The following is a 13,563-nucleotide window of genomic DNA, read 5'->3' on the forward strand; positions in this document are numbered from 1 at the left end:
TAAAGTGGGACATATTGGGTAAACCTAAGTAAGAAATTAATCATTTTACCTCAAATGAAATATTTCGTGCCATTTTTTTCAAAAGAGGCAGGTTTTAAAACTTCACTTTATGTAGGGGAAACGTTGGCTTCGGCAATACCTTAACCTATTATCGTCAGGGGGTAAACAACGTCCTTGAGAGCTCAATTTTGGTATGTGGATACATTGTGTTTGAGAGCATCTGATGGCGATACTCGCCGTGCCGTTAGTCGAAGGAATTACTTCACTGACCCTTGACCAGCACCGAAAACCACAACTCGCGAAAAACAACTTCCAAACACAAATAATCTCTAAGTCCTGTTTTGCGGAGGAACTTAACAGTTTTCACTGTAATGAAAACGATCACCACACGCCGAAAGTTAAAGTTGATCGTTGTTCTCAACACTTAGACCGAAATTGGAGTCATCGAACGACCATAGGAAAAAAAAAACTGACGTAGACACGGTGTGCTTCTGCTTACTTCAGCTTGTATTTTGATACTGCTTTGGTATCTCATGTTGTTGGTTTTATGGCTATTTACACGAATTCGAGTGATGACCATCGGCTACCTATCGGTCATGCTCAATTTTCTCACTCTTTGGCTGGTTAACCATTTAGACAAGTCAATGAAACAATCTGTGTCATTTGGAACGGGTCGTTTGGGTCAAGAGATTTGAACTCAAATGATCTTAATATCTATGTACAAATATGAGAAACTCCAACAGCATCTATTGGCCAAATTTGAGTGATCTTGGAATTTGTTTACTTACCCCCTGACGATAAAAGGTTAAGGTATTGCCGAAGCCAACATTTCCCCTATTACAATAAAACAACCCAGTCTGATTAGTTTTTTTATCGTTTGAATACTTCTTGTAATGGAGCAAAAAATTACATCGGAAGGAAGATTTACAGAATTTTGCCGTTTTTGTTGCTCAGCTGGCAGCATTCAACTTCGCATAGGGGATGATTTCCAACATGCCCGCAGACCATTACTTCATCTTCTCGGATAGTCTCAGTTCGATCGAGGCTATTCGGTCGATGAAACAAGGCAGGCACTCATCTTATTTCCTTTCAAAGGTAAGGGAGCAGATGAGTGTGCTGGTCGAAAGATCATATATGATTACTGTTGAAAATTCTGGAATGCTTTTAGTCAAACTCGCATAATTTTGTTTGGAGTTGCTTCAAAGCTATATTTAAGAAAATACAAAATTTAGTTACATGAGTTCTGTGTTGTAACAGCGATCTTACATTTAAGTTAGGAAATAAGGAGATTTCCAAACGTAAATAATAATAAAAGGCAAATAATAAACGCAATATAATCAACGTGATTCCTGTTCACTAAACTTTTGCAGGTCAAGCCGCAGATCTCTACGTAGCATTGAGCGATTTCGATCCAGTCTTCTACTGCGATGGATTTGTCCAAGTAACAATTACCTTTGTATGGTTCCCCTCACATTGCTCAATCCCAGGCAATGAGAAGGCGGACTCTCTCGCAAAGGTGGGCGCGCAGGAAGGCAAATTTTATGACAGGCAAATTTCACACGATGAATTTTACCATTTAGTGCGTCAGAGTACCCTTTAGAGTTGGCAAACCGATTGGGGCAATGGAAATTTTGGACGGTGGTTACATTCAATTATTCCTAATGTTTCTTCGAGAGCGTGGTTCAAAGGCTTGGACTTAAGTCGTGACTTCATTCGCGTGATGAGTAGACTTATGTCCAACCACTACTTGCTAGATGCTCATCTCATTAGAATAAACCTCGTGGACAGCAACATCTGTCGGTGTGGAAGCGGTTACGATGTCATCGATCACGCAGTTTGGCAATGTACGGATAATGACGCCGCCAGAGAGCTTCTTTTGAATACCTTCGAAACCCAAGGAAGACAACCCTATGTTCCTATCAGAGACGTGTTGGGAACTCGCGATATCTGCTATATGCAGTCGGTTTATGTGTTTCTTCAAATGTCTGTTATAGGAATTTAATTCCTTTGTCTTTTGTCTATCTTTAATAGTTTTTGTTTGTCTTGTCTCCCCGTCTCGATGAATCTCATCGTCGCCCACTGGTCACCATAGCCGGAAATCTTCATGTTTCAGTCCGTGAAACTCCTAGTTCAGTTGATTTTCCTTTCATATTTTCACATTGTTCAGGTTAAGTTGTTCAACACTTGACACAGCGAAAAATAAACACGTCCACTCGTGGTGATCCATGCCATTTAGGAATTTAGTAGTCTAATATAATCTAATCTAATCTTATAAAAACGCAGCCAGTACGAGAAAGCATCCTGGAAAATGATTAGGTTAGATGAGGTCTAATAATTTTTCTTGTCTAATTGATGTTTACATCATATCTGAGATATGATATAAACATCAATACGGCCAGGCCTACTGCGTTGTATTTGCCGCAAAGATGATTCTTGGAAATGAATGGGAACATTTCTAGAATCTACAGGGGAGAAAGGATGCGTGGACATACCGTACCAAACGCCCCGAGTTACTATGTGTAGTTGTGTGTAATGTGTAAATATTCGTACAATATTGAAGAATCATAAAATAATGCAATGGAAGGATCTTACCGAAAGATGGAGGCGAACCAGCCCAAGGCTGAAAGCCTCATTAATAAAGTTAAATAATAATAATAATCTTACCGAATTTTCTCCTATGTTGGTAATGATTCTTGGCACGCACGCACGTACTCATGACTATAAACTGCCCAAGTAACCATAGGCACAGCTGAACAACGTTTATATCAGTGTTTGTATGTTCTGATGAGGCTCGCATATAGCCAAAGAGGCGAAATAACGTGCCTATGGTTGCTTGGGTGAACATCATATGATAGATTCCTCGAAATGAACTAAACTTATCTTTGTTTGCTTCTTCCGTCATGTTGAATGGGTGAACCTTTCAAATCCCCATACTCCAGGTTTTTGACGATTCCCAGTGGCTGCACATTTCGGGAAACCTAGCAGAATAGAGCGAAACATTCATATTGGCAACCCTCTGCTTCGTGCCCCACAAGCCAGCTGCTCATGCTACCCGGCAAGAGCTTTGAATCTCACTCATCTTGCACATAATTCACACGCGTTTCTGTTATGCACTTTTCAACATTGATTTAAAAGCTTCGCGACACTTTACAAGCATTACAGCGTTAAAATAAAAATTGATAAAGCAGAGTAGAAACGCGCGAAGAAAAATTCGCAGCAAAAATTCATGCCATTTAGGAATCTAGTAGTGTTCAAAAATTGGAAATCTCTTTTCAAGTATTCCGTCAAACGACCCATTCGGCCAAATGGCGTTCGGCCAAAAGGCCGGACACCGCTAAAACGGCTTGTTTACCGATGCGACAAAACCAAATATTGAATTTACTATGTGACATGGTTCATTAAACAATAAGACTGTTGTCTTAAAAATGTTGCAAAGTGGCATAAAATTGCATTTTGTTTACTTTTGCTTTTCCAATCTTGTTGTTCAATTTAATCACTGATTATAAATCCTTAAAGTGTGCAGAAAAAAAAACTGGTTTTGTTTGGCGTAAAATTATTGATTTTCTATTTGTGTAGAAAAATATTATGAGTATACGTATGTGGTTTAATTCCATGATTCAACAGCGACAACGACGAAAGAATTTCATTGCATAACCGCTGATTTCAAATTTGGAAATTATTAGACAGCATGTTGTTCACATAACTATTGCTCGAGGTGATTTAACTCGAGTAACAGTTAAGAGCATCATCATCATCAAATTGAAGGGTGTATTCGTAAAAAATGGCACCCACAAACAACTGAAACTTTTTAACTATTATAACAAATGACTTGAAATTTTCAGTGAAGAATGCTTAGTCGATAACGGACAAATGTAATTTTTATGAGGGTTAGAGAGGTTCTAACCCTCATAAAAATTACATTGGTCCGTTATCGACTAAGCATTCTTCACTGAAAATTTCAAGTCATTTGTTATAATAGTTAAAAAGTTTCAGTTGTTTGTGGGTGCCAATTTATACGAATACACCCTTTAATTTGATGATGATGCTTAGGGATATCATTCTGCTGAGTTGCACGAAAAAGTTTATGTTAGATTTTTTTCTTGTAAAAGTGCTCGTGTTGGAATTGGAAACATGTTGATAATTGTCTGTTTTTCTATAAAAAAAAAATCATGATTTTTAAAAATGACGGTTTTGAGAAAAATCATTTTTAAATTAAAACTTTAAATTCAGTATTTTTTCAGTGTAGGAATGATATTTTTATTTTTTTTTAAGGGCAAAAACAATTCCAAAAACAACCACTGTAGAAATGACACTGATGAAGACTGCACATTGCGGCAGATTTGTTAATGAAAATGTACGCACTGTGTTCTGGTTGGCAAGAAGAATGCAGTGAACACAGTTTCATGAGCAACATTTTGGTTTTAAACGAAACATTTGCAGGAGTTGAATTTTTTGAAAAAGATTCTGCGTTCCATTGCATCTTAAAACTTCGAAATAAATCATCAGATTTCCTAGCAAAAATCACTTCACCATTATTACGAAACTAATCTATCTATCTAGGGTAAATGATGGGTTCGGCAGCCATCGACTGTTTTCGGCAACCACAATTTAAACGTTAATTTCGCTGTATTTTCTCACTAAAACACTTCGCTGAATGTATTTAAACGATTCCTTAGTCTTTCAGGCTCAATCCTAATACATTTTTACGACTGAAAAAACCTGTTATGTCAGGTGTTTCTTCAAATGAAACATAAGCACATGAAAATACGGCAGATTTCGAGTCGCGATAATAGAACAACTGGTTAACACACAGTTCAAACGGAAAGGTTGCCGAAGTAAAAGAGGCTGCCGACAATAGTCACACTCACCTGAGAAGTTTGGAGTGCCTTAAATACGTTTTCAAATCATTTTGGACAGTTCTGTCGATTGGAATGGATAGAGTAGCTAGCAGCAGATAAATGTAAACAAACAGACACGTCATATGTGTGCGTGACACTGAGGAAATGCTAATAGAAGTGCGGAAGCTGCTTAGATTGCCGAGAATACGTAAATTCCCCTATATATATATAAAAATGAATTTCTGTCTGTCTGTCTGTCTGTCTCTCTGTCTGTCTCTCTGTCTGTCTGTCTGTCTGACCCTTATAGACTCGGAAACTTCTGAACCGATTGTCGTGAAAATTTGTATACAGGGGTTTTTGGGGCCGTGAAAGGTTCTTATGATGGTTCGAGACCCCTCCCCCTTCTGTAAGGGGGGGATCCCATACAAATGAAACAGAAATTTCTGCATAACTCGAGAACTAATCAAGCAAATTGAACCAAATTAGGCATGTGGGGGCGAGTGTGGGGGTATAAGGAGATAATCATAGGGGGTAGCCCCTTAGATAATAGGGGAGGAGGGGCTACGTACAATATAGCATGCTTTTTTTAAATCGGCGCATAAACTCAAGCTTATATTGAATCCCGAGCAAGACCGGGCACACTCAGCTAGTACTGTATAAAACGAGTTCATCGCTGAAATGATTATCAGTGTGCCGGAAATGCAATTGCGCTGCCGTAAATAAATGGGAGTATCCGGATACGACCACTCATGCGAGTTTAAGGTAACGCACGAGCTGAAAAACTCAAACGAGGACAATAAGTGTATAGTTCGAGGGGCTAGAACCTAGATTCGTCAGCACGGGATATGCATTTAACAATTGCAATTACAAGTACAAATGATTGTGTGTATTAAAGAAATATTGATAATTATATAAATTATGAAGCAAATTGGCCTGTCCAAGTTGTGCTTTAGTCTACATAAAACATATACAAGATTTAGGATTTGAAAAAAAAAAAAAGATTCTGAGTCTTCAAAAACTGTTGCCCACTCGATTTTCGACTTCGAAACCGGCCTTCGCCCTTTTATAGAGATGCATTTTTACTGGGTTATATTTTTCAAAAAATGAATCGGTACATACCACCTTCTACTCGCTTTAGCCTTTTTTCCCTTTGGAACCATCCATAAATGACGAAGCTCCCCCTCGTTGCGTATTTTGCTATACCTAATACAAGGCCAGTCACAACTTCTGAAAAACCATCTAATGCTACATCATTGATTCATGTTCCCTTAGAAATCATCTTTCTCAGAAGTTAATTAGCGAAAAGAGATATTATTGGGTCACTTGAAAATAAAAAAATAGTATTCCTTCCACTTCAATTAGGGGCTGTCCATAAACTACGTAGACAGTTTAAGGGGGGGGGGGGGGTTGACAATTATCCACGGCCCATACAAATTTTAATTTTTTTGTATGGACACTTGTCTACGCAGGGGGAGGGGGGGGGGGTCAACAATCCCAAAAAACTGTCTACGGAGTTTATGAACAGGCCCTTATACAAACATTTAAATGCAAAGTCAATAAGCCCGTGAATTGTTCAATATAATGAGCTTAATTTCCTGTCCATTGAACCAAAGACAAGCATTTATATTCTTTTGACACAATTGCGATGTTTTTTTTTGTTCTGTCTTTTTCAGTACATGTAAATCGGACAGTGCTTTACGCACTTTCGCCAACAGCTATCGCCCTCCGAGAGGAAGCGATAAAATTCGTACTGCATCCGGGCCGTGTGTGCTCCCCCGTCACGAAGACGTAATGCTGATGAACGAAACGGAAATGAACCAGGAGGATAACTTTGCCCAACTGAGGAACAATGGACAGCCAACGGCCCCACATCCGCTGCCGATGCCCGAGTACGGTGGCTACTTTGCTCCGTTGACAGAGTTTTTGCCAGATGCGACCAGCCCCATCAGTGGATTCCATCGGTGCAATGTAGCCGTAATGTTACTAACAGATATAGTGGTGGACGGAATACCCGGACTGGATTGGACGTTGCATGTACCGCTTATGTTGCACATTCTATTTCTTGGACTGGATCATACACGGCCGATTGTGCGAGAGCACTGTAAAAAATTGCTGCTTAATTTATTGGTAAGTGGTTTTCTTAAATAAAACATCTTTTTTCTTCTGTTTAAAATGGATAAGGAAAGAAGGGGAAATTATCTAATACAGCCGTTTGAGCAATAGTTTCTTACAAATTGTTTTCAATTATTTATTAAAATCAACAGATTGTCCTCGCTGAGCACAACGACCACTTGAACGTAGCGAAAATCTTGCTGAACAGCGACACATTTAAGCTTCGATTAGGGTTAAGCGTTCCATCGCTACCCGTTATTGATCATAATTTCACCGAACCGGATCAAGAATTTGACAGCTATCTGTTCGGTTTAAATAGTAACGTTCCCCAGTGTACTCTTTCGCCCGCTTCAAACCAACCAAACGAAGAAATCCCCGTCCCAACGATCATCACTGAAGAGAATGCACCTCCCCAGCCGGGTCCGACGATGCCTACGGCGCATGTCATCAAAAGTCTTATTAAGTTCCTCTCCCATGACAGCGCTCAGCCGCTGTGGAACTACGAGGATATCACCGCGAAGGTGTGGACTATTAAGTCGGCGGAACAGTTGCAGTGCTTCCTTCGGCATATCGTGAAGGTGTTCTCTGACAGCTATTCTCACGCGAGAATCGCCGAACGGTGGGCACAGACGGCGTTGCAGTTGGGGCTTAGCTGCTCCTCACGTCACTATGCCGGACGTAGTTTGCAAGTGTTCCGCTCGCTCAATGTGCCGATCAATTCGCGCATGCTGAGCGATATTCTATCGCGGCTGATCGAAACAGTTGCCGAACAGGGAGAGGACATGCAGGGTTACGTCACGGAACTGTTGCTGACCCTCGAGGCTGCTGTCGATAGTTTAGATTCGGACTTTAGACCGCTGGATGTGATGAAGGACATATTTAAGAGTACACCGAACCTGAACAACAAGGATGGGGCTATTTCGAATGTATATGGGAACAAGAGATCGAGTGATGGCATACCAGGGTCTCCTCAAACCATGAACAACATGCTAACTGGAGGGCACACTCGAAGCACAAGCTATTCTATTTCGTATTGCTCGCGAAAGGCAGCAAATTCACCAATCGATAAGCAGGTTGAACTACGCAATCGATCCAACGTTCTGGAACTGGAGCGTAATTCCAACAAATTTGGGTCTTCTCTATCCAGGTCACGAAGCGCACAAAGCTTGAAACTGCTGGGTGACACAGCTACTCAGGACGACAAGATGACCATTTTAGCACAATTGTTCTGGTTGGCAGTTTCTCTACTGGAAAGCGACTACGAGCACGAGTTCTTGCTAGCACTGAGATTGTTAACGAGAGTGCTTCACAGGCTCCCATTGGATCGCCCAGATGCTCGCGATAAGGTGGAGAAACTACAACAACAGCTAAAGTGGTCCACATACCCAGGAATGCATGCCCTTCTTCTGAAAGGTTGTACCCATTCCATAACCTATGAACCATCGATTGCAGTACTCTCGCAGTTGTCACCTCTTTTGAATCTACCAGTTTGCGATCCATCTCAGAGTTGCGCCTTCCCGATGAATGTGATCGCTTTGCTTCCGTACATGCTGCTACACTATGAAGATGCTAATGAAATCTGTATCCGAAGTGCGGAAAATATAGCACAAGTTTCCTCCGAAATGGGACTGAAGTTGGAAAATCTCGGAACGGTCATGACTCTGTACAGTAGGAAAACCTTCAGCAAGGAATCGTTCCAGTGGACAAAGTGTGTTGTCAAATATCTGTACGATACGTATGCTCACATGGGATTGCACATGTTGGCATTTTTGACCGAAGTCATAGAGAAAGGACCGAGCCAGATCCATCTGCAGGTGTTGAGTGTGATTCATTGCATGCTGCACTACATCGATCTCTCATCGGTACAGGCACAACCAATAGCTGGAGATCTGCTGCGAGTTATTTCCAAGCATCTTGATGTAAGTAGAAATTGTGTTGGTTTATTGGGACTTAACTAAACAACGGACAGACCGTCTCCTATTTTCAAAAAACTCTGTATAAGGGGAATTTTGTTTTATTATCGGACAGGTTCGGGCCGAAGGGTCTCAGAAAGTTATATGAACGAATTAATTTCCTTAAATTTGGGGTGTTTAATTTTCCCGGAAAATTTTAGTTGCACTTTTCGGATTTTCCCAGACGTACTTCGAAAATTCATAATTCATGTAGGTACCTACCATCGCATCGTAGAAAGAATTTTGTGCAGTAAAATGATATTTTTTTTTGTTGGTATCATTCGTCATTCGTGACCTATCCGGGGTGAGATTTGAACTCGTGACTTTGGCGTGAGAGGCAGGGATGCTAACCACAACGCCGGGGTCGCCCCCCATGTGAAATAAATTATCTATCAAAAAATTAAATCAGAAAAATGTTTTGCACGAATATTTTCACGGTGGAGGCAGATCGGGAAAATTAACAACCACGATTTTTCGATTATACCTATAACCATAAACTACCGTTAGCAATATTTCATAAAATTCTAAGACGCTTCGGCTTATTTTTTCCGATAATTATAAATGATCCTCAAAACTGAAGTTTGGCCATTTTGAGTATTGACGCTCGCTTAGTTTTCAAAATGGCATATTTACAGCTTTCAATATAACAATACACGAACTGTCTTTTGTAGTCAAAATGACGTCTGAGATGAAGTTGTAAGAAAATAGATGGGCTTTACAGAAAAAAAAATCGGCTTTGCCTCAGTCGATATTATGATTAAAAGAGAGCTTTCGTGCTGTGCTATGAGTTATTAAAAAAGAGTTTACTGTTGTCGAATACGCCATTTTAAAAAATGAGACGAACATCGAAATATCCATGCTCCAGCATAAATTTGAATGATTCCCCATTAGCATATCATTATGTCAAGTTTCATGGAAATCGTAGAGGGTTGAGTCTGAAATTCGTATTTTTGCTATTTGGTATGTAGATGCTCACATGCACCACATTCGCACACACAAGTTAAATTTATGGGTTAATAAAATTAAACAAGCAATATTGTTATCTGTGTCATCAATTCTATACCACACATTTATGCAGAGCCCCAACTGGAAGGAAGCATTAAAAATTCTTAAATTGGTCGTAACACGTAGCTCCAGTCTCCAAGTGGTACCACAATCAACGGAAAGCAGCTCATCCTACGCTAATTTCCACGGTAGCTATAGTGATTCGGAAGTGTTCTGCAAAAAGGAACTTGCTGGACGTACAATGGAGTTTTCCTTTGATGTATCGCAAACTCCACTCATTGGACGCAAAATTCTGCTCAAATCTGAAGGTGATAGCAGCTCTGCACTGGCACAAAACTCCAAGAACGGCCCCTCCGGTGCCCCGGGCAATGCTCATTACGGTCACGCTGGAACTCCAAATTCTCCCCGCCGCAGTGCAAGTTTGTCGCCGGCAGATACGGCACCCCTCAGCGGTTGGAAACGCCCCTGGATGTCACAGGTATGAATTCGTAGAAAGATTTTTCACGAGTGAAAGATATTCCTGCTGCAGTAAGGACAACGCACTTTCAATAATTATAGCATATATATAGGGTTAGGTGGGGCAAGATTGGTCGTCTACTTGGTTTATTAATTATTTTGACTGTCAACATCAGACTAAATGTATCATTGATTTAGACAAACAAATACATTAATAAATGTACAAGCTGACCCATTTTGCCTCGTGACACACTTTGTCCCACCTTACCCTATATATTCATGGCATCACAAACTTTTTTAATCTTGGATAAATTTCTTTCTGAAACAGGGACGAGTACGTGAGTGTTTGGTGAATCTGCTTACCACCTGCGGACAGCGAGTCGGGCTACCGAAAAGTCCATCGGTAAGTAACATTGATGAAATCGATAAAATCTTTCTTGTGAATTATGAAATTACTCATCTGCGTGACTTGCGGGTTCTAATGTGCTATTGGCAAACAATACAAATTCCCCCCAAAACCTCAAACTTTTGAGCAGATGCTCAAAAATTGAAGAAGAAAAAAACACTTTAGCGCAGCCTTTGTCCGTTTGTCAACAAGTTTCAAGATATTATGTTTCCTTTCCCCACGTTCCATTTCGCCTAACCCTCAGGATGATGTTCTTAGTTCGCTTTACTCCAAGGTAAACGGAAAGATCATGAAAAGTTGTCATTTTCTGTGCGCTTTTATTCGGTTTCCATTTAGCAGAGAAAACAGTTTCCGCTTTGTGACAAAATTTTATGTGTACTGGAAATAAAAGGGACTGCTTATTACACTTCTCCGGCACCAAGCCAATTGTGCATCACCACACTTCTTCAGTTTATGGGGGAGGGAGAAATAACGTAGTAAAAATACAGCCACAGCTCCGCACCTGTAAGCCAATCTCTTCATGGCAAAAATAAGCAAAGTTGGAAGCATTCACAGATTATAGCACTTTTTCTCTACACCCTTCGTTTTACATCACACACGATGCACAACAGTTGATATCACAACACTCCTACTCTTTCACCTGAGTTCGATGGCATTAAGTAAAATATATGACCTCGCAAAAATATACTATACGAAGTAAATATATACGTAACGGGGATGAAGTCTGCACCTGATACTTTTTAACGAGGGTCCTGCCTTTATTTTATAACTCTTACCTCAGGAGTGCTCAATCAAATTCAACTTTAAATGCCGATTTGGAACGGAAGATCCATTAAATGATTGGCCATCCCGATCCGATGCTCAGTCAGTTGTATGAAATGCTAGGATACTTAATAAACTCAAATGTAGATTTTACCGATGTGGTGTCTTGAAGATTTTGTTTTTTTTTGTTATAAAAGACAATTGACATCGTCTTCAATAAAAGGTTGCACACACTGAACATTTTACGCTAGACACCACACAACACCCTCTGGACCAGTAGGGAAATTTTCGGGTTCCGATTACCCGAATACCCATCATGATTTATACCAATCTTTGAAGAATAGTATTTCATAACCTTTCCATTCAGTTTCGAGACCGAATACGGAGACACCCGGTAAGTATAATGAGTCTTGTAGTTAGCATAATGTTGTCTTTCATTCTTAAAAAACCCGGATTGGATCATTCATTCATTTCGACTGGCACTGAAAAAAATCAATGCATGATCATATTTTGTAGGTTGAAATTACAAGCATATAATTGAATGTTCATTACGACATGCAGGGAATTTGTAATATTGAAAACATCCAAAGATTTTCAATAAATAGGGATATGGCGAAAATTTTGAGTTCTGTCTGTACTCAAAATTAAGAATATAAAACTTCAAATGCTGATTCTGGAAATTATTATTTTTTTATAGAAGTAACCGACGAAATCCTTACAATTTTCATGTTGGTTTTTAAATTTCTATTAGTATGCAACCTTTTGAACAGGCTTTATGCAGAACATTTTATATTAGTTGGAGGTGGTGCAATTTGAATGCATACCCGAGCAAAGTCCAGCATCAAAATGACAGCAAATTGATATCAAGTTTTGATATCAACATCAAACTGAAATCATAATTTGATTTCAGTTTAGACATTGACAAATTTGGAACCAATTTTTGTTTTCATTTTGCTCTACATTTGCTCTTTAAAAATATGTTGTTACGGGTTTGTTTTCATTGCCTTAGCATAAAATCAAATTGAATACTTATTTTGTTATCAACAGGAAAAATGGATAACAAATTTGGTTTTCAGTTTGCTCTCACTGATAGCAGAAATAGTTTTCAATGTGATGTCACAGGAAGATATGTTTGCTCTCAATTTTGATATTTTAACCGTTAAAACGACCAAAACGACAACAACCTGAGTAATCATTATCAGCGAAATCACAACATCAAATTTAGATTTCAATTTGATCTCAGACTTTGCTCGGGTAGTGTATCAATCCGCACCATTGGACATCGATCATGGATTTGGTAAGTTCGTTCATGTTGAAATATATTTGAATAAATTTAGTATAACTATAAGTGAATCCTTTTTGCTACCTGACGGGCGAACCTCGATCGCGCGTGATCTATTGTTGATTCGTTTTGAGGGAGATAATAGATACCGCGATTGCGATCGAACATACAGACTTGGTACTAAAACAAAGGGGCTCGCTTGTCAAGTGCCAACCGTTTTTCCTTTCTGAGCAGAAGATCACTGAACCAGGCCTTTAAATTACTGAGCTGATAGGATCGCATCCTCGGATCATTTTCTTACCATGCTTTTGGAGATCCCTTTACTTTCCAAAGTGAAATCAAATCTAATTCACACTTCCCACTAAGAAAAGCGTCCTTCGTGTGACAATCGTGGAGATCCAGATGTATACTCGGTTTCTTGTAAGAACGGGAATCGAACTAACAACCTCCCGGATGACCGTAAAGGCGCTGATATTAATCTTGAAATTACAGGTTCACCGGAGTTTGCACAATGAATATGGACTGTATATCCCAAGCCTAGCTGGATCGATCATCAGTGCTCATGTTCTCTACTCATGCTCACATTGCTTGCTCATTGAGTTTTATGAGGTAGTACAGCATCAACTCGATTATAGTTACTTATGGTGTGTTTTGAGAATCTTGTCGTCGTCGTCATCGGTACCGGTGCTGGTTTAAAACCAAAAAAACGTGAACGTTTGAAATTTTAAGTGTATGGTGTGTTTGAAAAAG

General features: G+C 39.7%; 1 protein-coding gene across 4 annotated transcripts in view; it reads left to right on the forward strand.

Annotated features, from left to right (window-relative positions):
* Positions 1 to 13,563, forward strand: part of fry (Protein furry) — a 227,533-nt gene that overhangs the window by 197,829 nt on the left and 16,141 nt on the right. For all 4 annotated transcript variants that reach the window (XM_065231242.1, XM_065231265.1, XM_065231249.1 and 1 more), the window contains 4 exons: positions 6,512 to 6,965; positions 7,103 to 8,869; positions 9,981 to 10,385; positions 10,692 to 10,766. In XM_065231242.1, the coding sequence (XP_065087314.1) occupies positions 6,512 to 6,965; positions 7,103 to 8,869; positions 9,981 to 10,385; positions 10,692 to 10,766 (2,701 nt within the window). The remainder of the gene's footprint in view (positions 1 to 6,511; positions 6,966 to 7,102; positions 8,870 to 9,980; positions 10,386 to 10,691; positions 10,767 to 13,563) is intronic.

Source organism: Ochlerotatus camptorhynchus, unplaced genomic scaffold, assembly GCF_037179485.1.
Source record: "Ochlerotatus camptorhynchus isolate MF236.1 unplaced genomic scaffold, CSIRO-AGI_Acam_v1.1 ptg000033l, whole genome shotgun sequence".
Lineage (NCBI taxonomy): Eukaryota > Metazoa > Arthropoda > Insecta > Diptera > Culicidae > Ochlerotatus > Ochlerotatus camptorhynchus.